The sequence below is a fragment of the Musca autumnalis genome, unplaced genomic scaffold (genome assembly GCF_047663935.1).
Source record: "Musca autumnalis isolate F117 unplaced genomic scaffold, ASM4766393v1 scaffold_3, whole genome shotgun sequence".
In the NCBI taxonomy this organism is placed as follows: Eukaryota; Metazoa; Arthropoda; class Insecta; order Diptera; family Muscidae; genus Musca; species Musca autumnalis.
In genome coordinates this window covers 60,826,941-60,852,340 of record NW_027411866.1, presented here as the reverse complement: position 1 = coordinate 60,852,340, position 25,400 = coordinate 60,826,941, and the positions used below count along the sequence as shown (strand labels likewise).

Here is a 25,400-nt window from a genome sequence, read left to right as displayed (position 1 = left end):
GTGGAATATTCCTAAGAGAACTTCATCGTACCTGCGAATTTTCGAAAGTGGGCTTTGAAACTTTTAACTCCTGCCTCCCACAAACCACCCATGTTAGGGGCACCTGGTGGAATGAAGTGCCACGTTAGCTGCTGAAGTCCATAGTGAGCAGTAACACCCTCACGAACGGCCTGAAGGAAGTTTCGAGCAAGAAGTTTCGAAGCACCTACAAATGTTGTACCATTGTCAGAATACAAGTGCAAAGGGCAACCTCGTCGTGAAACGAATCTATGAAACGCGGACAGAAAAGTGGATGTTGAAAGATCCGACGTGGCCTCCAGATGAATAGCTTTCGTGGAGAAACACACGAAAACACATACGTATCCCTTGGCGATACGGAAAGAACGACCATTATAGGTTTTAATATCGAACGGCCCTGCGAAATCGAGACCAGTTCGAGTGAACGACGAGAGAACTCAGCTCTTTCTGGAGGAAGGGCAGCCATTAGCTGTCGCTGGCAACGATGCTTGTACAGAATGCAAGTTTTACATTTTTTTATGGTAACCTTGATGAGATTCTTGACCTTAGGAATCCAGTATTGAGATCGAATTATCCTCAGAACGAGTTGGTTACCATCATGAAGATTTACCGAATGAACGAATGAAACCAGCAACTATGAATAATGACAATTGGATGGAATGATTATTGGATGTTTCTCATTATAAGATAATCCAGGTGAGGAAGAAAGTCGGCCACTTGAACGAATTATTCCTTCCGAATCGAGGAAAGGATTAAGGTTTCGAATACAACTGGAAGCAGGAATGGAACGTTTAGCGGATATTGTATTGTACTCGTTCGGATAGAATGCTTTCTGACACACTTGAATCCAGCGATTCCGTGCCAGGTTTAGATCATCACTAGTCAAGGGACCAGATTGAGGGATAGAATTTGAACGATGCAATGGATGCGTACGGGAGATGATTCGATAGACTATAGCGAGAGAACGAAGGGCCTTGCCAAAGCAAGAGAATCTTTCTAGGACATCTTCAAATTCGGAAAAGTAGGCGAAGTTTACGTGAATGGATTTCCTCTCCAGAGTGGTATCCGGAACTGGAACGTTATCTGCGCACCACGTTGTCGATGAATCTCGCAACCAATGAGGGCCCTGCCACCATAAGTCATTACCGACTAGGTCGGACGGAAGAACGCCTCTGCTTGCCAGATCGGCAGAATTCGTCTCTGAAGTGACATGACGCCACTAGGAAGAATCAACAACCTGAATTATGTTGGAAACTCTATTCGCCACGAAACAAGGTAGCTTAGCTAGCCACGAAAAAACAATTGTGGAGTCCGTCCAACAGAATATGGAATATGACGGAACGTCCAACAGCGGAAGGAGGCTATCGATCATCTCTGAAAGAAGTGCTGCTCCACATTACTCAAGTCTCGGAATGGACAGTGCTGGCTGGAGTAAAATGTACCCAGCGTGGAATTCTGATTTTATCAATGGAAGGAAAATCAGCCTGGAAACGTAGCCAGTCTAACACTATGTCGTGGGATAAAGTCTCATCCCAATCGATACCAGACGTCCGGATTGTCTGCATCAGAATTTTTGCCAAAACCACACAAGGAGATAGCCAGCCGGCTGGATTGAACAATTTTGCTATTTGCGAAAGAACTAAACGTTTAGTGTACGTAACGGAATCTGAAAATGGTTTGGCTATGCAAAAGAGCGATTCAGAATGAGCATCCCATTGTATGCCCAACATTTTGGCAGTACTACTTTCTTCGAACTCAAGAAAGTCTTTGTGAAGAAGTTGTTCGGACGGAATATCAGCCAGAATATCTTTTATATTTGCGGTCCATTTCCGCAAGGAAAAGCCTGCGGATTTCAAAGCAGATTGCAACTGCTGAATAGAACTTAGAGCCAACGAAATTGAATGCGCACCACCTAGAACATCATCGACGTACATTAAGTTGCGAGGAATATCGCTCGCCCTAGAAAGCTCAGAACAAACATCGTGTGTCAGGGCCCGAATGACAAGATAAAGTGCAGAATTCACGCCGAAAGCTGCGGTTTGTAACTGAAAATCCTGAACTTCCTCATTTGGATTGGAACGATATAAAATCCTCTGGAATTTGGCATCATCTGGATGAACTAGAATTTGCCTATACATCTTCTCGATGTCGGCATTGAATACGAAACGAAAGCACCTCCATCTTAGAATCAGCATGGTTAAGTCGGATTGTAGAATTGGACCAGTATGAAGAATATCATTGAGACTCAAACCACTTGAAGAAGGAGATGACTCAAAAAAGGACTGAAAACCACTCGAACCTTTGTGGATGCGCGATCAGTTTTGACCACCGCGTGGTGAGGTAAATAATAAGTAGTACGGGAGGAAGAACTGGAAGAAGGAACCAAGTGCATATGACCTAACTCACTGTATTCCCGAACAACTCGATCATACTCTTGCTTTAACTCGGGAGTTCGCATGAGTCGAGCTTCGTTCCTAAGGAACTGAGCCATAGCACTGGACCTGGAATGTCCCAAACCTACGCCATTAGAATTTGCGTCCTTAAAAGGCAAACGAACAATATACCTACCATCACCAGCTCTAGTAGTAGACACTTGAACATATCTTCACAAAATTGATCGGAAGGGGATAGGAAGTACTTCCTTGGAAGATTCTCCACCTCCCAAAAGCGTGAAATCTCTTCATGTAAAGAGATTTCGCAGAAATGTGAAATAATTTTAACTGACCTGGACGAATTATTAGCAATAGGACCTGTTAAGATTCATCCGAAGATAGTCTCTTGACCAAGAAGTGAACCACAAATCCCTGCCTTTGAATTAGGAAGCATTAGAGAAGGTAGAACGTCGCCACCAATCAGCAAGTCGATTTGCGAACTCTTAAAGAAATTTGGGTCAAACAACGAAATATTAGGAAGACTTTTAAAGAAGGATGCCGGAATAGAATGGCTTGGAAGATTGCCTGAAAGCTTTGGAATTACAAATGCTGTAACTGTCAACTCAAAATTGTTGCCAACCTTGGAGGAGAGAATGAAAGTGCACTGTTTGCGTACACTGGCAGAATTGGAATTGTTCAGACCGGAAATTTGTGAATTTACACGCTTGAAGGGTAACTTGATTTGGTTGAACAAGCGCTCCGTAATAAATGCGCCCTCTGAACCTGAATCAAATAGAGCACGAGCTGAATAAGTTACACCATTGTGCACAATTTGTACCATAGCTGTACCTAATAAAACTCCCTGAGTAATAGTCGCAATATAATTTTGCACATTCGCAACCCCGTTGCTAGTGGACTGTATACTTGAACGAGAGAAGGAAGCAGAGTTGGGATTGGGGTTTGAACTTAGAGTTGTGTTAGATACAGTTGTTGGTATGGAGGAAGCAGAATTCAATGGAACCTTATAAAGCAACGTATTGTGTCGCTTATTGCGAGTGTAACAATTATGCGTGCTTGGACAGTTCTTGACGGAATGAGTTTTGGAAAAGCAGTTGAGACATAAACCTTGTCGTTTAATGTCGGAACTGCGAGCATCAGGATTTATCCTCAGAAATTTAGGACACTTTCGAATAATGTGTGCCTTATTTGGACATAGGGCACACTTTGGATCAGAGACCTTGCTCTGGAACGAACTGAACTTTTTGAAAGGTTTAGACTTGCCTTCGGACGAACTTTCCTTGCGACTGCAACCAGGAACATCTCTTCGCATTTCGGAAACAGACTCTAACGTAAGGTACCTGTTAGTCAGAAATTTGTGGAATTCCGCCCGCCGCGGAATACTGGACTTGTCAGATAGAGTTTGTTCCCAAAGCGTGAGTGTGGAATCAGGCAGTCTGTTGGAACATAAGAAGACGAAGATCGGATCCCAGCTCTTTACATCAATATCATAGGTCTTCAGGACGGAAATACAAGAATTTATATCGCGCTGAAGGCGTTTTAAACCCTGAGAGGACTCGGAATGAACAGTGGGTAAATTGAAAAGGACTTTTAGCTGGCCATTGACGAGAACTCGCTTGTTTTCATAGCGATCGCTAAGACTGGACCAAGCTTGAGAGAAACCACTATTGGTAAGAGGGCTCTCTGAACGCTCTCTTTTGCTTCGCCTTTGGTCTTCTGAAGTAAATGGAAGAGTTTTTCTACAGAACTGGGGCGGGAATTATCAATGTACATAGCCGTGAACATGTCCCGGAATGTGGGCCATGCCATGGATTCCCCCGAAAAAAACTCAATATTGCAAGGCGGCAAGCGGAAAGAGTAACCAGTGGGAATATTGGAAGAATGGGCCTGAGGAGCTGGACTGGACGGGGTCGAAGATTGTTTAGGAACCGAAGCAGCCTGTAGTTCGTCTGAAATTTCGGACAACTTGGCAATACACTTACAATAAGTAAGGTATATGGTTTTGAATTTAGCGCGAATTGTATTCAGTTCAGGCGCTTGATCTTCGTCACCTGATTCTTCATCCTCGTGGACTTCTGAATCATAGTCTTTGAAGAAAGTGTCATACTCTGATTTGATTTTAGTCCATAAGGACTTTACTCGTATTTCATTGGTATGAAGCCGAATTAAGTGAACAGAGTTGACTGGAAGAATATTATTAGCTAAATCAGCATCGGCTAGACGGATGAATGAATCGAGCGCCATCTTCAAAAGGACTCTGAATATGAAAAAGGAATGAACAACAAACACAGAAATATATGTCGAATGGACAGAATTTAGAATTTCCGATTAAAAGCTGAAAATTCTGGTTAGAATGAAAATTCCTGTATAAATACCAAAAAGTAAATTTTCGGTTCAGCAGAATTCGAGAAAATTTTCGAAATGACGATTGGTTTTTTTCTTTTTCTTTTTTTTAAGAAATGGACTAAAATTCAGCAAAATATACATAAAATACATATGTGAAATTAAGAAAAATATTTAAATCACGCAATTTGTAAGTGTTTACGACGTTTTATACAAAAATATGTTTATTCAAAATAAATATACCTGTACCCAAAACCGCAGTTGTAATTATATCAATTAATGATTACACGATAAAAACTAAAATATTAAAAAAAAAAAACAAAATAATGTTTCAAAAAATATTTGGTCGTATCAATTCGAATAGAAAATTAAATAAATTTACTAATTTTTGAATAGAAGATATCGAAAAATATGAAAAAATGCAAATAATATTATTTAGAAAGAAAAAATCTAATTCGAGAACCCTGTGCGAAAGTCGAATTTCAAAATATCAAAGTCGAATTTTGTCGATTTTAACAACCCTGTATTTTGATTGTGCTCTAAGAGTCGAAAATCAATGTGTAGAACACTGTTAATACATGAATAGGATAGAAAACAAGCAACAACAACAAAAAACACTGTAATATCACCAGTACACAGCGGGAGCAAGTGTAATGGAGGAATAATGAGAATAAAGGAATTGCCGTTGTCACTTGTTGTGAATACAACACACGAACAGATGCAGCGCGAATTTCGAATTTTAATGCAGGAATGAAGCACAAAAGGATGAGAAATATTGCAATTATGTTTTAATGAAGGAAAAAGAGTAGAAAACTTCTCTTATTCTTTGTATAAATGCAACAACAAATCCAATCAAATTTAATGAAATAAAGAGAAAATATTAATCTTCATTAAAATAACCAATGAATAGGCAATTTCAATAGGAAAAAACACAATTGCAGTTTTCTCTTAGAAGATAGAACGAAAGAAAGATACTCTTCCACCGAAACCGCCTGTTGAAAGAAATATGAATGATGTTTTGCCGTCGGCAAATGCACTTTTTGTTTTCTTGATAGGAAATTTGCACTTTTTAAACAGAACAAAAGCACAAACTTGCCTTGAATTTGTTGAATGACGTGAGGATGAAAATAATAGCTGGTAAATCCAAACTGGAACAGAAATTTCAGATATTCGGCTCGTTGGATGCTTTCCTGTAGAAGTGGAAGAAAAGCTTAGAACCCGAACCAAAGAAATATTGTTTGGAACACAATATTTCTCCCAGATTGGATTGCGTGAAATAGAAAAGAAAAGGAAAACACAGACGGAATCAATATGTGATTTTGAACAGAATCTTGCTCTTTTTATTGAAAACAATAGAAAATACGTTGTTGGAAATCGATGCTTACCGAATGGATGGTTGAATAGCAAGTGATTTGTGTTGAACAAAAAGAAAGTAAGAAAGTCCGAGAAAGCACAGACGACAGAACGCATAAATGTATGTTTAGGTGAGCGGTAGTGCGAAGAAAAATAATTACATAGAATGTCAGAAAGCCTGAGTTGCCAGAAGCCAAAAAGGGCATATATGACACAGGACTTTGACATTAACACTAATGTTTTTTACCCAAGTAGTATTAGTTTCTGCATCTATGAGTTTTGCGATCTTCGGCCCAAATTTCTGTTAACCCGTTCTACTTGGCCATTTCCTACTGGAGAAAAGGTATCCATTTTAATACGTTGGATTGTCATTGTCTTCAACAAATCGTTTGAAATCATTCGAAGTAAAACAAGACCCTCTATCAGAAACGATGTATCGCGGCCATGTAAAGCATTTATTACTTCTTTGGTAGCTGTAGTTTTCGTGGGATATAACTTGACAAATTTGGAGCACGAATCGATAACGACGAATATGTGTTTCATTGAACTGTCTCTATCTACGGGTCCATAATGATCTATGTGTATCATCTCGAAAGGTTTCGTCGATTTTGGAATATTGTGTAAAAATCCTTCAACAGGACCGCTATACATTTCAAACAGTTTTGAATTTGATCTTTAACCTTGTGGTTTATATGGGGAAACCAGTAAGTTTTATTTATTAATTTTGTAACTTTGTCAATGCCGACATATCCCATTTCGTCGTGGTACATAAACAAAACATGGAATTCCATTTGAGCAGAGAAACAAAAAGCAATTTCCCGATCTTAAGTTTTCTGTATATGACGCCATTACTCATCTCATAATATTTATGGTCAGTTGTCTGTAATTTTTCTTTAATTTTTACGATTTGGTATCTTTGTTTTGAGCGATGATTAAATTTTCATCGAATGTATTGGTGTCTACAATCATAATATCTACCGATCGACTTAATGCATCTACATGTTACATTCGCTTTCCTTCTCTATGTTCGACGACATAGTCCTAATGTCCATCTAGTAATTCTCGCATTTAACTCTTTCTTATTTAAGGATAAAGTCAAGGAGTTGCAATCAGTATTTATTTTGGAAATTTTGCCATATAAATAGACGCGAAATCTTCTAAGTGCATAAACTATTGCCAAGGTTTCTAATTCGTAACTGTGAAACTTAGACTCAGCATCCGAAGCTCTCTTTGAAAAATAAAATACGGGGTGCCATTTTTTGTCTTCTCGTTTTTACTTGTGCAAAAAGCCCCGAAACCTAACGCACTCGCGTCGCAATGTAATTGTGTTTCAGCGGAAGGGTCATACAGTGTTAATACTAAAAGTTTTTCCTTTTAATAATTCAATTTCTAGATAGGTCATAAAGTGGTTTAGCTAGAATTGAAAAATCTTTAATAAAGCGCCTAAAATACGAACAAAGACCAAAGGCACTGGGAAACTAATCGGTCAATCGTATAACCTAAGTATTTGACTTTATCTCTCAAAAATTCACACTTATCGAAACGCAACTGTAATTTGTTTCGTACCAGTCCCAACATAACTTCTCTTAATATTTCTAAATGTCGTTTAAAGTCTAAAGTAGTGACCATAATGTCATCTAAATATATCTTGACATCTCCTGTTCTAATTATGTCTTTGAAAACACTGTTTATGAACATTTGGAAAACTGACGGAGCATTTTTCAATCTAAAAGGCATACGCAGAAATTCGTATTGTCCTAGCGGTGTAGTGAACGCTGTATATTTTATAGAATCTTCACTCATAAAAACGTTCTGGACTGGACCTTAGTTTAATAAATATTTTTTTGTTCGCCAAGCTTTCTAAAAGATGTAACTCTGTTTAATTTTCTGAAATCTACACACATTCGTAAGGCTACAGTTTTTTTCTTCACTAACACTATAGGCGAGGCATATTCAGATTCACTAGACCTTACCGCGCCTTTTTCCAGGTCATCGTCTAAAATTTTCTGTAATTCTTGTTTTTCAGCATAAGAAAGTCGTCTCGGAGAACAATTAAAAGGTTTGGAATTTTCTAACATTAATTTCATTTCGTAATGTATTTCTGGTAATTCAGGACGTTTCATATCCATATAAGTTTCCTTAAATAAAACATTTAACTCTCTCAAAGTATGATGGTTCACATCATCGCCGACTTTTACTTTAAAGTCTGTAGAATTTGACGAGACATCTATCGCTAATATGTCGTTCTCAAATTTGGCACATTCTTGATCTAAATTTGATTCTGGGGCTATCGATTTGTCACCTAACTCCAAATTGTTCACAATATTTTGTTCTGGCTCCATACCGAATTCACAACCAAACAACAATAATTTACTATGAGTATTTTCCAAAAAAAAGTTTCGTCCCTACAACACCGAATATTTCATAGAACCGTTATCAACTACCACCAATTTTACTTCAACACTTTTATTGTTGTATTTTAATAAACAAAAAGAAATTCCGAATGATATCAAATGTGAAAAATTCAAGCCATAATAATTCGTTTTTGGTAATGGAAAAACTTTTGTTCCGTCTGGCAACGCGTCTTTCCTAACTAATGGTCTGTTCCTTTACTTTTAAAAGTGGTAAAACCGGCAAAAGTAGTATAAGTTGTTATCTGCACTCATATGAATTGTATGGTGTCTGAAGTAAAGGAACGTTTTTCGAGTAAAAAGTGGTAAAACTTGAAGATTCTTGCACGTAAAGGAACAAAGCTTAAGCTAATTGGACTACCTGTATCAATGTTTCTAAAGGAAAATAAATTTTACCTCGATTACTAAAACTATAATTAAAATATTTTACATAATCATTGTTACTCGTTGCTGCATACTTTCTATTTTTCCCGCACGTAGCCAACGTATGATTTGATTTATCGATGGCAACACCTCTCTTTATATCGCTCACATTCCGTAGCTTCCGTTTCAACTCGTTCCCTCTCGGCAACTTGATCGCAGCCAAGGATTTACATAATTCTTTAATGTTGTTATTTAGCTGCATGATGGTTTGACGACGGAGCGCACATTAGAAATGCCGTCGATTATATACTCCACCATTTCATCCTCCTGAAAATTTAATTTTTCGCCCAACTGTATTTTTTCATAGCAGGAATTAGCAAAGTTTTCTCCAAATTGCCACACTCGGCGTTCACTTCTTCTTCTGGTCGCTAGCTTGCTGTAGTTTGAGCCAAACATCAGGCAAAATTGACTAAATACTTCAGAAAGTTCTTCTAAAACCGTGTGGCGACGGGATTGTAGCCAATACAATGGTTTACCAACAAGTTTCATAGGAAACAGCACACGTAACATGTTGTCTGACAAGTTGTAAAGTTGTTGTAATTCTCGCAACTGTGACACCCAGAAATTCGCGTCTGTGCTGCCATCAAAATTTGGAAGAAACTTGCTCACTAACTGAAGCAAAACCTTATCTGCAATTTGTGTTGTATTTTTGTTGTTTGTGCTGGACATCAGTTTTAGTAGTTCATGTTCTTTTGCCGCAATTTCTTTTTCTCTTCGCAGCAATTCATTCTCTTTGCGCAGTAACTCGATTTCTTTATCTTCAAATGTAGTCGCTGCATCATTTTGCTCATCCTCGGTAATTTTTTCCATAACCTCTTGTGGTTTTAGCTTTGGTAATCTGTTTGTGGTCGACTGTAAATTTTGTGCATCACCAAAGACGTCATCAACCAACAGCGCCTTAAATTGTGTTTCTGTATTTCTTTTCATGTCATTTGTTTTCTCCACATTTTGTTCCGTAAATTCGGCTGTAATTTTTTGTGTTTCCATTTATTTTTGTTCTCCAGTTTTTACTGTATTTTTCTTTAACTCGCGTCAGACTGCATTTTTTGTTCTTCTTCGCACTCTACCCCGCACTCCTCTCCTTCACTATCCGATGGCAAACTTATTTGTTTGTTTCGAACCTCTATATTGTTTGTATTTCTCTCCATAATGTTTGCTGTTGTCCTTCAAACAGGTTTTTTTAATTTTATTTTAGGCAATAACGATATTGGTGTCGGGAAACGAGTGTTTTTTCACTTTGTAGGCAAAAGCTTTATCCTTATAAGTAATTTGTTTGTAAGCGCGAAAATGTCTCACAACCACTTCTGAGGTTTGTAGTATTTATTTACAATAATTTATTTCGAGTGAGCGGGAGACGTCTGTTACTCTGTGTGTGTTTATAAAAACTGGTTTTATCAATCTGTCGTTGGTCGCTCGTCACCAGCAATGCTTCCACACCATTGATGCTCAAAATATTTTGTTCATTAGTCTCTCTGAGAGTGTCTTTCCGTTGCTAAACCACGGCAGATGAGAAAAAAAGAGAACACGTGTTGTTTTTGTAGTCACGTTAACGTATATGGATGATCTTGGCTGTTCCACACATAATAACAACAACGCCCCACTGCCTTATGTTCTAGAGAGTATTATCTTAATTATCTTAGATACTAATTGCTTACAGGATAATTCAACTTACACTAGCTATCAATTAAAATAGCACTACTCTACTCTACTACTACTCTACTCTATTAATACTTCAATATGGAGAATCATGGTCACGACGCTTAAGCACAAACACATAGCACATAACCCTATTAAACAACAGATTAGGTTTACGCAGAACATATCCACAACTACCACCAACAACCTCAATACAATACAAAAATGTGCCATTATTAGTGTATGTACTATCAAATTTTCTTCGGTAGGACAATATTCAGAGAGTGTAACTTTCATAAAACAGTTTTCCTTGGAAACCAAACAATTAATATGCACATCAAACACCAAACCATTATCAAGCAACAGACCAAAACACTTCATTGAGCTTACAACATCTATAGGCTCACTATAGATGGAAACATTTATAGAACTGACCTGTAAATTGCCAAAAAACATAACATTCGTTTTACGCGTACTTATTGAGAACCATTGTTGGACAACCACCTACTAACATGTTTAAATTAGAATTGATTATTACATTTAAACTGGTCCTATGAATTGCATAGACATATTCCTTGAAATCTCCTCATTCCCATTTATTACACCCCTGTAATAGTATGAGAGATTTCAACGAATATTCACTTGACAACCGCCCTCTTGAAGCATCTATGCAGATGCCAACAAAAACACCAATAATAACATAAGAAAACAAAAAGAGCGATCGACAGCTTGACTTGCAAGCACATCACCCGCGCTTTATTGTAAGCATCGCGTACATATCGTTGTACATACATTAATCGAAAGGTAATATTGTTTACCATAAATAAACACCGGCAGTTGAGCCAAACCCTTTACTAAAACTATCGTGTTTTATGTCTATTTCTTTTCATTTATATCGACAGCCACTCGTACGCATTGGGCGTACTGGCTCCATTGGGGAGTCTTTGCAACACTTGTTCCCCCCAAGTCCCTATTATGTCCAACCGCTTTAGACTTAATCTTATTAAAGAAAAATCAAATTCATTCACTGATTTACTATACACAACCACCGGTTATATTGCAAACGCTCAACATCTACACATCAACTTCACCATCTTCAACTACCAAACCACTCTTATTTAGGATGTCGGTTTATTTGCAAATATGCCACCATGCGCAACAAGTTTAAGCCTCCTAATAAATTTCTTAGCAGTTAACAATATTCTTGTCACCAAGATACGTACTGTAGGCTATATCCCTAATTGAAAGGTGGTGATGTATGTCTGCAGATTTCAACCAATCATCATGATTGATTCTACAGAAAAAAATCTGCTAATCCATAACATTGCTTAAGTGGTGTTTACACTGCCATAAATGTCATATGACACGAAATACAAACATTCCATATCTACCCACACATACAATGCGGATACGTAATTTCATTGCATTTTTGCTGGTGTGGACGCAAACAGTAAATGGCGTAAGGCAAATTCCCAATATTGCACAAATTAGCGACTTTATAACGATGGACAATTTCATGTCTTATCACATTGATAGATAGTGTAAACTACCTCTTAACATGAGGACAAATCATATTAAGGCCTGGGTACATAAGCTGCCTCGCCTGCTTACCTTGCTTGCTTCCGATAAAAGAATAAAAAAGAAAAGGGCGACCCAGTTCGAAATTTGCTCGTCCTTCTTTATTCTTTTATTTTTATTATGTCATATATGATGCAAGAAAACAAGGCAATACGAAAGTCAGCCCATGTAGTAAATAAATTACACCAAAAAGCACCACATTGTTGTTCACATACACACAAAATATACACTCAACCACACCATAAGAACTACCTTTGTACACCAATTTATGTCTTATACGTTGAGATACATAAAGTACAAGTTCGATCGAATCGAATCACATAATTAGGCCCCAGGATGATAGTTGTCTTCAGGAACTACATATGGAGAACATCTGCAAGTCGAAATATTTTGCGAAGACGAGAAAATCAAGCCTAATAATATGTCTTTGATATTCAATATATGATTAACTTGATACAAAGTTCAAATATTTAATCCCAACAATCATCAAAACCAGCTGGGTATGTCGAGGGTACATAATCCAATATGTTATCTCCCGAAATTCAAGAAACACAACTAAGATTAAAATCACCCTTGCAAATTAACGAGGAATTATCTATCAGCAAGTAAAGAAGAAACTCTAGCAATTAGATCAGCATGGTGCAAATACACATATGACCAAAAGAATATGTACAAACTTTAGTATGCATATTTTTCTTTTAATTCAGGAAATGTATTTGATGTAAAACAAAGTCCTGTTTAAATTTAAGTTTTGCAACATAAAATGACCTTACAAATAACCTTTGAGAAGATCTTCAAGGTAAACCAACTTCTAAATGCGATATTAAGAAAAAATTCATAAAAATTGATGGACAAAATAAAAAGTACATTTTGGAAATAATAAATTAATATTGGTATATTCAATTGCTTTATTATGGATTGTAATTTAGGATGTTTATATTATTAATATATGGTGCTTCCACCTTTATTTTGTGCTATTTTTTGTATTCATATTGGTTAGAAGTTTGCTGTAATTGTCAAAAGTTATTTAATACCACATTTTTTGTATAAAATTCCAAATTTGATGTTTATTTTGGAAGGATTGTGTATCATTGCACTGTTTTAAGTGTCCGCAAAGGTTTTCTATAGGATTCATGTCCGAGTACTGTCTAGGCAAGTCAAGTAACCTCATGCTATCGAGGTTGTGCGAATTCTCTGAACCACGTACAACAGGGGAAATCGATGGCCAAGTTGAAGACCTCACGCGTGTCCTCCGGGGTTGCTATGAGAAGTCTTGCCCATTATCGTATCCTGGTAGGAGAACTCAACCAGTTTGGTGGAATAAAGAGCTAGCCAAGCTTAGGAAAAGCAGCAGGAAAGCTTATAATAAAGCTAACAGCACCAAAGCTGATACCGATTGGAATCTATACAGAGAGAGTTTCAACCAGAATAAAAGTGAAATCAGAAAAGCTAAGAGAAATTCGTGGATCAGCTTTAGTGTATCTATAGAGGGGGTTAATGCAGCAGCGAGGTTCCGTAAGGTGATCTCGAAGGACCCAAAACCCTTTGGGAGCATCAAACGGAATGACGGTACCTGGACTAATTCCGCTCTAGAGACTTTAGACCTGTTGACAGGAACACATTTCCCTGGAAGTGAGGATGCCAGCTTGAGTACACCTGGTGTGGACACAATCAGGACCCGCACTCCAGGAGAGGTGACTCTTGTCGACAGATTAGTAAGCTATCACAAAATCTCATGGGCGATAAGTACTTTTCAGCCATATAAATCTCCTGGACCTGATTGTATCATTCCAGCGATGCTTCAGAACGCACCGACTGTTCTGACAACCATACTTCAGAAGATTTTAGTGCTTGTCTACTACTATCGCACATACCGGCGCTGTGGAAAGTTGTAACAGTGACCTACATTCGTTGGAACCGTTGAGTTCGTACCACCAACACTGGATGGTGTGCAACTAAATCTCTCCACTGAGGCGAAGTACTTGGGAGTGATCCTTGACCATCGGCTTAGATGGAGTAGGAACACAGAGGAACGCACCAAGAGAGGTCTAATTGCACACTACTCATGTAAGAACACCGTAGGAAAAAGTTGGGGTCTGAGACCTTATAAAACAGTTGTCTGTCCCATTCTGACCTATGGATGTCTTGTTTGGTGGCAGGCCCTGAACAATAAGTCCAATTTGTCCAGGTTAGCTTCTGTGCAGAAATCTGCTTCACTTCTTATCACTGGAGCAGTAAATAGCACCCCTCAGGCAGCACTGAATGCGGTATTGAACATTCAACCCCTTGATATCTCAGTTCAATATCTAGTATCCCGTAGTGCCCTGAGGCTCAAGGAGCTCAACCTGTGGCGTTCTTCGGGGTCTGGATATGCTATCATTTTACAACAGTTAAGCAGTCAGATCGGATTAAGCAACGGGAGAAATGGAACTGACTACATTTCGCCTTCACTGGACTTTGATGTAGCGAATGTAATAATCCCTGACAGGAGTGAATGCGAGCAGGGTAGACCACTACCCGATAGCCTTCCCATATTTACTGACGGTTCGAAGATGGATGAAGGTACTGGAGCGGGGGTGTACTGCGAAGGGCTGAACATCAAACGCTCGTTTAAGATTAGTACAAATTGCAGTGTTTTTCAGGCGGAGGTTTTTGCAGTAATGAAAGCCCTAGAATTAGTGGTTGAAATGACGGACATCGCAGGTAGGACAGTTACAGTCTATGTGGATAGTCAGGCTGCCCTTAAGGCGCTGGGGTCTTATACTATTAAATCTAGGATAGTTCAAAAGTGTAGATCCAACGTACGCGTCAACCTATGTGGGGTACCAGGGCACTGTAATGTTGAGGGGAATGAGATTGTTGTTGAACTAGCAAGGCGAGGCTCTCAGTGCTGGGACCTCATGGTAGAGGACTATGTCAAGCCACCGCTTTGCTTCTTCCTCAGCAAACTCAGCCAGTTCTACGCAGAGAAAACCGTAAGAAAGTGGCAGGAAATACCTGGTTGTAAAGTATCGAAGTCAATCTGGCCGGCAATCTCAGGGCGTAGAACGGCGTCCCTTCTCTCACTTCGCAAGCCAGAAATCAGAGTTGCTACGGGGGTTAGAACTGCATAAGATCCATGACTTGTAAGTGGGATGAAAACAACATTGAGTATTGTAGGTTATGTGAGGATGAAGAGGAAACGGTCAAAAGGTATAGACTATTTATTGTTGTTGTTGTAACAGTGTTTTTATTATATTTATATGTTCGTTCCTCTGTTCAATCTGGCTCTGGGTCTATCTCCAGTTCCAGAAAAATGGCTGCTTCGATGGGATGTAGCCACAGATCACCTGGAGTTAGATGGGAAGGTTTGGCGGGGCAGTTAAAAAGGTGTTGTGTGTCGTGCGGGCCCATGCCGCATACTGGGCATATGTCTTGCACGGCGCGATCGATTTCCGCCCAATAGGAATTTAGGCGACTGCAATATCCCGAGCGTAGTTGAGCCAAAACTACTCTGGTTTGTCGTGGCAGCTGACGCTCCTCAGCTGCGATAGATGGAGGATGTACTCCGAGTACTTTATTCACACTATACTTGCTTAAGGCCTTGGCAAATGCGTCCGTGTGAATGCTATTCAATCCTGCTTGATATGCTTGTTGATCTAGGGGTTCTCTCCTGTATCGTTGGAACTCTCCCTCTAGAGCATGGATATCCTTCCTGATCTCCCTGAATGGACCGGGCCTACCCACAAGATGGTGATTGGGATGGCTCACACGATAACATCCAAGCAGGTACTCCATCGAAAGCATCTCATTGTGTTGCTTTACAGGAAGAATTTTTGCCTCTTCATGTAGATGGTCCACTGAAGATTTGAGGAGGCATCCTGTCGCTGTTCTCAGGGCGGCATTCTGGCAAGTTTGAATCTTTTTCCAGTTCGTATCACACAATCTCGGGGACCAGACTGGAGCCGCATAGCTTACCACAGACCGACCTATCGCGTTATACGTGGCCAACAAGGTTTCTTTATCTGCACCCAAAGTGCTGCCGGCCAGGGACTTGAGGACCTTGTTCCTACTTTCCAACTTGTCGCAGATAGGTGTGGCGTGTGCGCACGACGTGAATGTAGTGTCGAATGTGACCCCTAAAATTTTAGGGCAGTTTGTGGTCGGAATTCTGCTACCGTCGACCACGACATTCAACTCACGTCCAAACTGCGCTGTCCATGTGGTGAACAGAGTGGCTGTAGATTTTGTGGTGGAAATCTGCATATTCCTCGAATGGAAAATGTGGTAAGATCGGTTAAATAGTTGTTCAGTCTCTCACAGATGTAATCAGGATAGGTACCCGACGCCAGGATCGTGCAATCATCCGCATACGTCACGATCTCGATGCTGTCTGTTTCACTCTACGGGGTTTGGACTTCTTATTCCTGAATTCCACGTACGACTGGCGTCCACACATATAGTTGACTATCCAACGTTTCAAGCTTGGCCGGAGGGTTGTCTGCTCATTGTCCTCAAACAGCGTGGAGTGCCTGACTGTATCAAAGGCTTTTGATAAGTCAAGCGCCATCATCACTGTTCTATCGCACGGCCGTCTCTGGTTGAGTCTTTTACAGATAGATGTGGTAATGGCGTGCAGCGCTGTTGTCGTGCTGTGCTGCTTACGGAATCCATGCTGATGATCGGCAACTTGATAGCTATTTCTGATACTGGGGAGGAGCAAGGACTCAAGTGTCTTTGCTACGGGCGACAAAAGCGAAATCTGTCTGTACGAGTCACTTTTGCTGGCATCCTTGCCTGGCTTCCGTAGTGGGACCACCCTGCCCATTTTCCAGACTTCGGGAACAACGAGGGTGGCTAGCGACAAGTTGAAGACTTTGGTGAGATACTCGACTCCCGGCTCATCCAGCTGCTTCAACATTACCATAGAGATTCCATCAGGGCCCAACGCTTTGGATTATTTAGCGTTCCTGAGGGCATTGGCAACATCATCCATTGTAAATTGTGGTGGTTCATCCTCGGCAGGAAGAGATCTGATGCGACGTAATACTCTTCTCTTCGCCCTGTCACTCTCGGGAGGCTCGACAAACTGTCGATTGAAATTACTTGCGCACCTCTACGGGTCAGTCAACGTAACGTCGCCAAACGTGACTGAGGTCCTATCTTCCCTTCTTCCAGGGTTCGAGAGTGACTTAACCGTTGCCCACAATTCACCTATACCGGCTCCAATGTTGCAGCTCTTCAGATGATTTAACCATTTGTTCCGCTTATGCTCGCCGACCAGCCTGTTAACTTCCAGTGTCAGCTCTCTGACTCTGGGGTCATTGGGGTTGATACGACGAAGCTCATCACGCTCATTTGCTAATCCCATCGCCTCTGCTGGGAAATTTGGTCTTACTTCGGGTATTCGACCAGCAGGGATATGGCGAGCGGCTGCAGCAGGGATGATGTCCCGGAACGTCCTTTCCGCTACCCGAACATCAGAAGGATTGGGCAATTCTCTGAAGCTGTGATTGGTGAACTCTCTGAAACTCGGCCAATCAGCGGCGTTCAGAGGTGATGAAGTCGGGTGGTCTGCTAATGGAGACAATTATGGGGAGATGGTCTGATCCAAGGGAAATGACGGGTTGCCAGGTAACGTCATTTGTCAGACCAGGTGACACGATGGTTATGTCAGGCGAACTGTGACACTCTCCTCTAATTCTGGTAGGGGCGTCCTCATTGACCCTGCAAAACGTAGAGCTATCAATCTGCTCAGCCAGCGCTGTACCTCTCTGATCGTTTCCGAGGGCCGAATGCCACATCTCATGATGCGCATTAAAATCCCCCAGGACCAGACGATTATGACCTTGCAAGAGCGGGCTAATGTCAGGCCTATAATCAGGGATACAGCTATTTCTCGGCGGGATGTATATATTCAGCAACTCTATCTCGGCAGCTCCACACCTGACTGCTACCCCCATACATTCCATGTACGGGTCATTAGAGACAGGCTCAAGCGAGATAGGTCTGTATTGGACAGACTGGTGCAATAGGAAAGCCAATCCCCCAACTCCACTTCTGGTGCGATCTTTCCTCAGAACATTGTAACCATCACAATGCTCTAAGCTGTGGTTGTTGTTCAGCTTGGTTTCCTGCACCGCCGCGACTTTGATGTTCTTCTGACTCATAAAATCTACTATCTCCTCGATCTTACCTCGGAGTCCATTGCAATTCAATTGCAAAAAGGCTGCATTTTCGGGGATTGGGACAACAACGGCTGGTGTTAAAGACTGCGTGTGCGGTTGTTGCCGAGGGGTCTGCGGGGGAGTTTCGTAATCAGACGACGAGGGAGTCTCGTAATCCGACGACGACTCACTGGGGGCTGTATTCACGCAGCATGCAGCAACATAGTCCCTGTCGTAGTCCCTCACGTGGACGAGTCCAGAGCAACCCCTTAGATGCACCCACTCCTGACATCTATTGCATCTCACCGAAGGTTGGATGTGGGTGAAGATGCGGATGTGACAAACTGAACACAGATATATTGGTCCTGGGTTTTCCTCCGTCCCGGCTCGGACCAATAGAATTCGGAGCAGGCATTCCGGGATATGCTGCTCCCAATACAGAAACACGAAACAAATACAAACATGTACACACTGAGGTGGCAGCCGCTGGCCGGAACATAGGTTTTGTGTTGTTCCGGGTCAATCCGGTACGAAAGAACCCGCTGCCGTGGGATTGCACTATTTGGTGTATATATGATTGACTCTCTTTCTTACTTCTCTATTGACCCTACAGTTCTGGTTACATATTGTAAGAGCCTTAAATGGCTATGGGCGGGTCATTATAGACTTGAATAATCTATAAATCTTTCTCTAGACTAAATTTCTCTTTCCTATAAACAATCGAATGAATTCCCTGTACTTATTTTTTTCTTCATCTTTCCTTTTTGTTTTTCACCACTTCTCACCCTCTCTCCTCTCCTAACTATCCAACCAACTGCTCCCTCAATAGCTCCATACCACCATCTGCAGCCATATATGCCATTATGTACAACCACCCACACAGCATTACTCAATCCATACATACATACGGTGACCAATATTTTTGGATGAAAATAGAGTACACATACGAGGGATACTACATAAGTTTCTGTGTTTGACAACAATGCCAGGCGCCATTTACCATTTCCATTGGAAAGCTTAACATTTTCTAGCATAAGCGTACTCAGTACGGTTTGACGTACCACGTATTGCGTTTTTTACAGGACTTGACTTAATTTGCAAAAAAATTTGGAATTTACTTGTGAACATTTTCGTCCGACTATTTTTCACAATTTTCTACGTGATGACGACGCGATGAAGCAACATCCTATAGTTAGTAGACAATAGGGTTTCGTAGCCTGAGTTGGAGTCGAGCAATTATGCTGTAGTCGGAGACTGAGTCGAAAAAATAACTTGGCTCCAACTCCGGACAACAATTTTTTCTACATTTATCAAAAATGAATTTCAAGAACTTTATTGGTCCAATTAATACTCTAAAGCAAACTTAAAATTCCATGACAATCGAATTAGAGTTCCAACTTAAGCATGAATTTGCAAGCTAGGTCGATTTCTTAACCCAGATATGCCTAGTGTACTACATGTAGTACACCTACTATTTGCAGGTTTCTGAGCTTATTTTACGTTAAATTTTCTAATAAATTTGATGAGGCGCTACTGAACATAACGGTGAACAAAGCGTACTTTGATAAGTTTTGTCTAAGTAATCGCTTGTGCGTATTATTTGTGATCAAAGATTTCAGTTTTGTGAAATTTGGAAAAGTGTGAAGATGCCACGCAATCGGCGCGAAAAAATATTATATGCATATTTTATTTTTGTTGGTTTTCTACATTTTTCTAATTTTAACAGTTGTAAAAATCAATATGTAGCAAAAGTATATGCCAAAAAATTAATTATATGTGATTTTAGTTGACATATTTCTTAACGTACTACATGTAGTACGTTCGGCACTTGTGCGTAAAAAATAAAAATATTATTTTTACAGATTTTTATCACTAAATGAGATAATAAAGGCCTTAGAAGAAATATTTGAACAGTTTTCTGCACAATTTTTATGGCATCGCAATTGTACCCGCCGAAGGTGTGAATACGAGGGCTACTAGATAAGTTTCTGGCCTAGGCAATAACGACAAAAACGGCCGTTGTGACAGAAAATATTGATGCCGTGCAAGAACTAATAATGCAAAATCGTAATGTGATGTACGGTGAGATAGAGGCATCCTTAGTCATTTTTTACACCAGCATACATTCGATATTGCATGAACACCTGTCCGTAAAAAAGGGTTTGTTATCGTTGGAACCTCCACAATTTGACAATCGCTAAAAAAAGACTCGTGTCGATTGGTGCAGAGAAATGCTGAAAAAATACGATAGCGGTGCTTCACAAGACGTTTATACGTTCGTCACAGGTGACCAATCGTGGGTATAAGCGTATGAGCCTGAAACAAAACAGCAATTGACCATGGGGTCTACGAAGACGAGGCAAATTCAACAAAAGTTGTTCATTAAAGAAGCACTTCGAAACAAATGCCCGCCTGTTTTTGCGGCTTAGCTGATCATAAGGCGACTATGTGGCTTGAAAACCGTATGACGATAAATTCTGAGTGGTACTTTACAAGAAAAAAAAGGTGTGGTCAACGATTTTCGTCGCCAGAAGATGCTGTTGAAGCGTTCAAAACCCATGTTTTGGAGATGTCTCATCCGGAGTGGAAAAAGTGCTCAAACAATTGGTTTGAGTGCTGCCAAAAGTGTATAAATAATGATGTAGAATACTTTAGAAAACAACATAACTATTTTTGATGATAAATGTTCGCGTTTTCATTAATAGGTCAGAAACTTTTATAGAAGCCCGCCTAATTACATTATAGATGAAGATCCTGGAGTAGATGAAGCGAATTTTAAAAATTTATCTCCTCCATTATTAAATGTTGAAGCTGATTTTTTCGAAATCTTTATTCCACTGTTCAGATAGCGATGACGATATTGCACTTGCGTTATTGTAACAGATCTTGCTTTGCTCTTCTCACTGACGGCTTGATACATCAGTGAAAAGAGCGAAGCAATATCTGGAAGACACCGATTCTATTATTTCAGCATATGATAAGGAAATTTTACCTAAAACCCTGGAATTCTTTTAAAAAATTGTTGATGGTGATTTGGTGCAAGTTATTACTCAATTCTCCAGTGACTATGCCCCAAACATGATAAAACTATATTTCTCTTTTGCATACGTATATGCCGAGTGTACTACATGTAGTACGGCCTTAAAATCCAAGTTAGAAAATATTTTTCTTTATTTTTTCTTCAGTTTTGTAATATTATCTGTCAGAATAACACTATTTTGAAAAATCACGAAAATTGCTGCATTAGTTTGCCCGTCGGCATATCCGGGTTAATATACGATAAGAAATGTATAAATATTTTGGAATATTTGTTTTAGATCAAACACATTCTTTATCAAGATAATGATCAATGGTATTTCAAGAAGATAATGATCTTAAAATGCTCATATTCCCGAGCAAAAGCCTGCCCACTTCAGAACCTCTTACACAGAGTTTAAAATTTCGGTCATCTTGTATTTTTATTATAGCTGTAGAAGTTTTAAACAAGGAAGTTTTGTAGTTGTGTATTATATTCGACAAAAGTTAATTTCAAGGAACACCGCTGAAAATGGCCAGCATATAGGAAAAAATTGGAAACTTGTGTATATTTTATTCATTGAGTGCTAGTAAAAATTATCCTCGGGGTCGACTCCGATTCCGACAAAAATGGCTCGACTCCGAAACTTTGGTAGTCACACGTAAAATATTTTCCGTAAAGTAAATTGAGTTTTTGTGAAATTGATTGTAGAGGAGCTCTATCCTTCCCGCTCTCAACCAAACATTCAATATATTTTACGGCAAACTTTGTACGTCCAAGCGAAACGACATCATTTGTCACACGCAGAGAAAAAAATATGTTTGATCCAACAATATTCCAAGAGCAAAATATGTATTGTTAACATATTGTTGGATTCCTCATGTAGTATTGTAAATCCAAAAATAGTTTGTGTCAACTGAACAATATTTCTCTCTTTTCTTCGAAAATTTGTTTCTCTTCTCTCGCTATTCGATGCCGTGTTGAAAAAACAATTTTGGTGAGTTGTGGTGTGTTTGTATGACATGCTGCCTTTACCTTTGTTTTTGTGTGTATGTACTTGTGAGACTCTTGTTTTTATTTGTTTCTGTTTTGTTTCATTCTTCTTTCCTTTTCATGTTTGTTATGGTGTTTAATTATTCCTTATGTTGTGGTGGGTGCTTGTGGCTTTTTGTTTGTCTTTGTTGTCAGCCAATGCAGCAAACCATGTATTGTGTTCATCAATGATTGCAATATTATACACGACATTTATATCCAAGTTATGCGAAAAGTGTATATGAGAAGTATATGCACTCAAATCAAAAATTTCTGGGCTGGTTTTCTGTATTGACAATACTTTTTGTAAACAAAATTAGATTATGATAGTTCCTACAATCGGTACTGTTAACGATTTTAACAATATTGCGGAAATTCGAAAGTTGTTTTTGTTTTCTATGTTTGGAACAAAAGATGGTATTTTTGGATTTGGATTACAATGTTTGAACAAAACAAATACATTTTTGGAACCAAAACATATATTTTTGTTCCAACAAAAGCGAAAAATATTTTTTCTCTGCGTGCAGACTAGGTGACACTATGGTTTTGTCTGTGACACTTGCCGCTAATTCATCGGCTTACATCCCATACTGCATGAAAATCTGGCCGTAAAAAAGGTTTCTTATCGATGGATTCCGTATCGATTGGTGCAAGAAATTTCAAAAAAATACGATCGCTGTATGAAACGTGTACGATGCGTATAAGCCCGAAACAAAACAGCAATCGACGGAACATGCTGTTGACACGTTCAAAAACCACGTTTTGGGGGTGTTTCAATAACTGGTTTGAGCGTATGCAGAAGTGTTTAAATCAATAAACAGTGATTTGAAACGACTGATTTCATTTCAACAACGACAATATTTGGTTAAATTTCTGCCTAGGTTTCTCGGATTTCATTGTATTACCTTTGTATTCACATGTATTTGTAAAACAAATCAAAAATAGAGGACATAGAGTACATATGATGAAAATAGAGGACAAATAGAGTACGTTGGAATAATAGAGTACGGACACCTAAAATAGAGTACTGTCCTCTATAATAGAGTACGGTTGGTCACCGTATACATACAACAACAGCATCATCTCTACCACTCATCAACTCAATAAACACATACAACACCCAACTAATCTTAACACAAACATCAGCATCATCCAACATCAATAGCTCCATACCACTATCTGTAGCCCTATATGTCATTACCCTGCTAGCATTTGGAAGTGAGTTTCTCACCACTTGACTTCCTAGGCACCCCGGAGACACGCCAAGGAAGATCGTTGGTGAATTACACAAACAATTTCTATAGCCTTATTGTGATTACCTTTTATGGCGTATGCCGACATTTCGGAGTAACTTCTGAGTGACTTCCAAAGCGATTGTTTACATTTATTAAATGATTCCACACAGTTGAACACATACAGAACATTTTTCTCTCTGATGATTATATGAGTCGGTGGTGCAGTGGTAAGCATGCTAGCTTTGCACTCTGAAGGTCCGGGTTCGCTTCCCAAGTCATGCAACAAAACATCACATTTTTAAAATTACAAAATTAATGTAGGTGGAAATTGCAAAGAATAATTTCTCTTAAACAGAAGAGAAATAAAAATAAATAGAAAAAAAAAATAAAAAAATATGTTTTTTTTTTTAATTTCAAGAACTATCGCGGAAATGATCTTCTAGAAGTGTCGCTGGAGTGACTTCCAAGACGACACGCCGGCGTGGTTTATTTCTTCACAACGGAGGTCACTTCAGGGCACTGTTGGGCAGAAATGCTCGGCCTCATACACAAAAGTGTAAAAAATACATGAGTCTCTCGCAATTTGCCCACCATTGCTTCAGGGTGACTTCCGCGACTATCGCCGCGAGTGTTTTCATCGCCCTAGGCGACACGCCTAAGTCACTTCCGCGATAGTTTTTGCTTGCAGGGTATGTACAACCACCCACACAGCATTACTCAATCCATACATAGAATAACAGCATCATCTCTACCATTCATCAACTCAATAAACAAATACAACACCCAACTAATCTTGACACAAACATCAGCATCATCCAACATCAGCATAATCCAACATCATCACAAACAATAGTCGGGACGATCACAATGAACTTCATGGTCTCCGAGTGGAGTGGCTGTCAGTAAGACAGCTTCGCGTCCTAAACCTAACCTAACCTCATGTTATTTTAAACTGCACTGTACGTAACTTTTATTTACAAATAGTTATGTTGATAAAGGTGACGATAATTAAGATGATGCTGGTTACTTCTTTTACAAGCCATAGGAGAAAATCAAACCAAAAGACATCAATTGCAATGGATAACAACAAGAAAATCCAATTAGAAAAGGGCATTCAACGCTCTTATCAGTCTCGATTGGAACAAAATGTAAATGCGCCGAAATTGCGTTTCGATAAAGGGGGAGAAAAAGAAAAAAAAACACAGCGAAGAAAGGTAAACAAATTTTACCTGAATAATTAAACTATAGGTCCCATATCATTGAGCTAATATGAATCGGGGTGCACTTATTGATATGAGAGAAGTCTCCCTTGTCCCGCCTGGGATGTTTGTGGAACAGAAATTATTATAATTATATTATTATAATTACACGAGCTTGTAATGTTTACAATGTTAGAGCACTAACACTCAAACCAGAATGATGTAAACAAGGCGGCAAGTAAGACAACTTTCGCGCCAATTCGTTGAAATCTGTACATTGACATATCAACGTTGTGCAATTAAGTACTAAACAGATTTCATAGGATGTACATACGGTCAGTTGTGCAACAAACAGCACTACTGTTCCATTTAAAATAAATGGAGCCAATTTTTACTTAAACAGTAAGGACGGCATTTTACGTTTGTTTTTCAGTTCGTAAGGGGATAATCATTTGCGAACCTGAAAAGTATATACAGTGGTGTCCCCAAATGAGTACATGTTCTCTAATTTTTAAAGTGCTTTGTAAATAGTTACACAACAATAATAACGCAGTGCATTTTTGCCTTTGAGAGTAAATCAACATTCTAAACAGTTTGGAAGGTATGAGCCTGACAAAATAA

The 25,400-nt window shown here is 39.4% G+C and overlaps 3 protein-coding genes across 4 annotated transcripts in view; 1 reads left to right on the top strand and 2 right to left on the bottom strand.

The window, feature by feature from the left end:
- Nucleotides 1-25,400, top strand: part of SerRS-m (Seryl-tRNA synthetase, mitochondrial) — a 135,077-nt gene that overhangs the window by 39,199 nt on the left and 70,478 nt on the right. The gene's annotated exons all lie outside the window — the stretch shown is intronic.
- Nucleotides 718-25,400, bottom strand: part of LOC141399829 (uncharacterized) — a 237,074-nt gene continuing 212,391 nt past the window's right edge. The window contains exons 1-2 of one of the 2 annotated variants that reach the window (XR_012411973.1): nucleotides 1,747-12,991; nucleotides 718-1,699 (exon numbers count right to left, since the gene is read on the bottom strand). Coding sequence is in view for 1 of the 2 variants with exons in the window: in XM_073979159.1 (XP_073835260.1) it covers nucleotides 9,131-9,925 (795 nt within the window). In the remaining variant the exon portion in view is untranslated. Of the gene's footprint in view, nucleotides 12,992-25,400 lie in introns of those variants that run through there. The other variant, XM_073979159.1, reaches the window with a different exon arrangement.
- Nucleotides 14,328-24,638, bottom strand: LOC141399828 (uncharacterized). The gene is made up of 2 exons (XM_073979158.1): nucleotides 21,576-24,638; nucleotides 14,328-19,742 (listed from the first exon to the last, which is right to left on the bottom strand). Exon 2 carries the CDS (start codon nucleotides 16,394-16,396, stop codon nucleotides 15,410-15,412), a length of 987 nt encoding a protein of 328 aa, XP_073835259.1. The 5' UTR covers nucleotides 16,397-19,742; nucleotides 21,576-24,638; the 3' UTR covers nucleotides 14,328-15,409.

Bases quoted from the DNA above. Each gene is read 5' to 3' on its own strand.
- LOC141399828 (XM_073979158.1), bottom strand. From the start codon at position 16,396: ATGCAGATTTCCACCACAAAATCTACAGCCACTCTGTTCACCACATGG.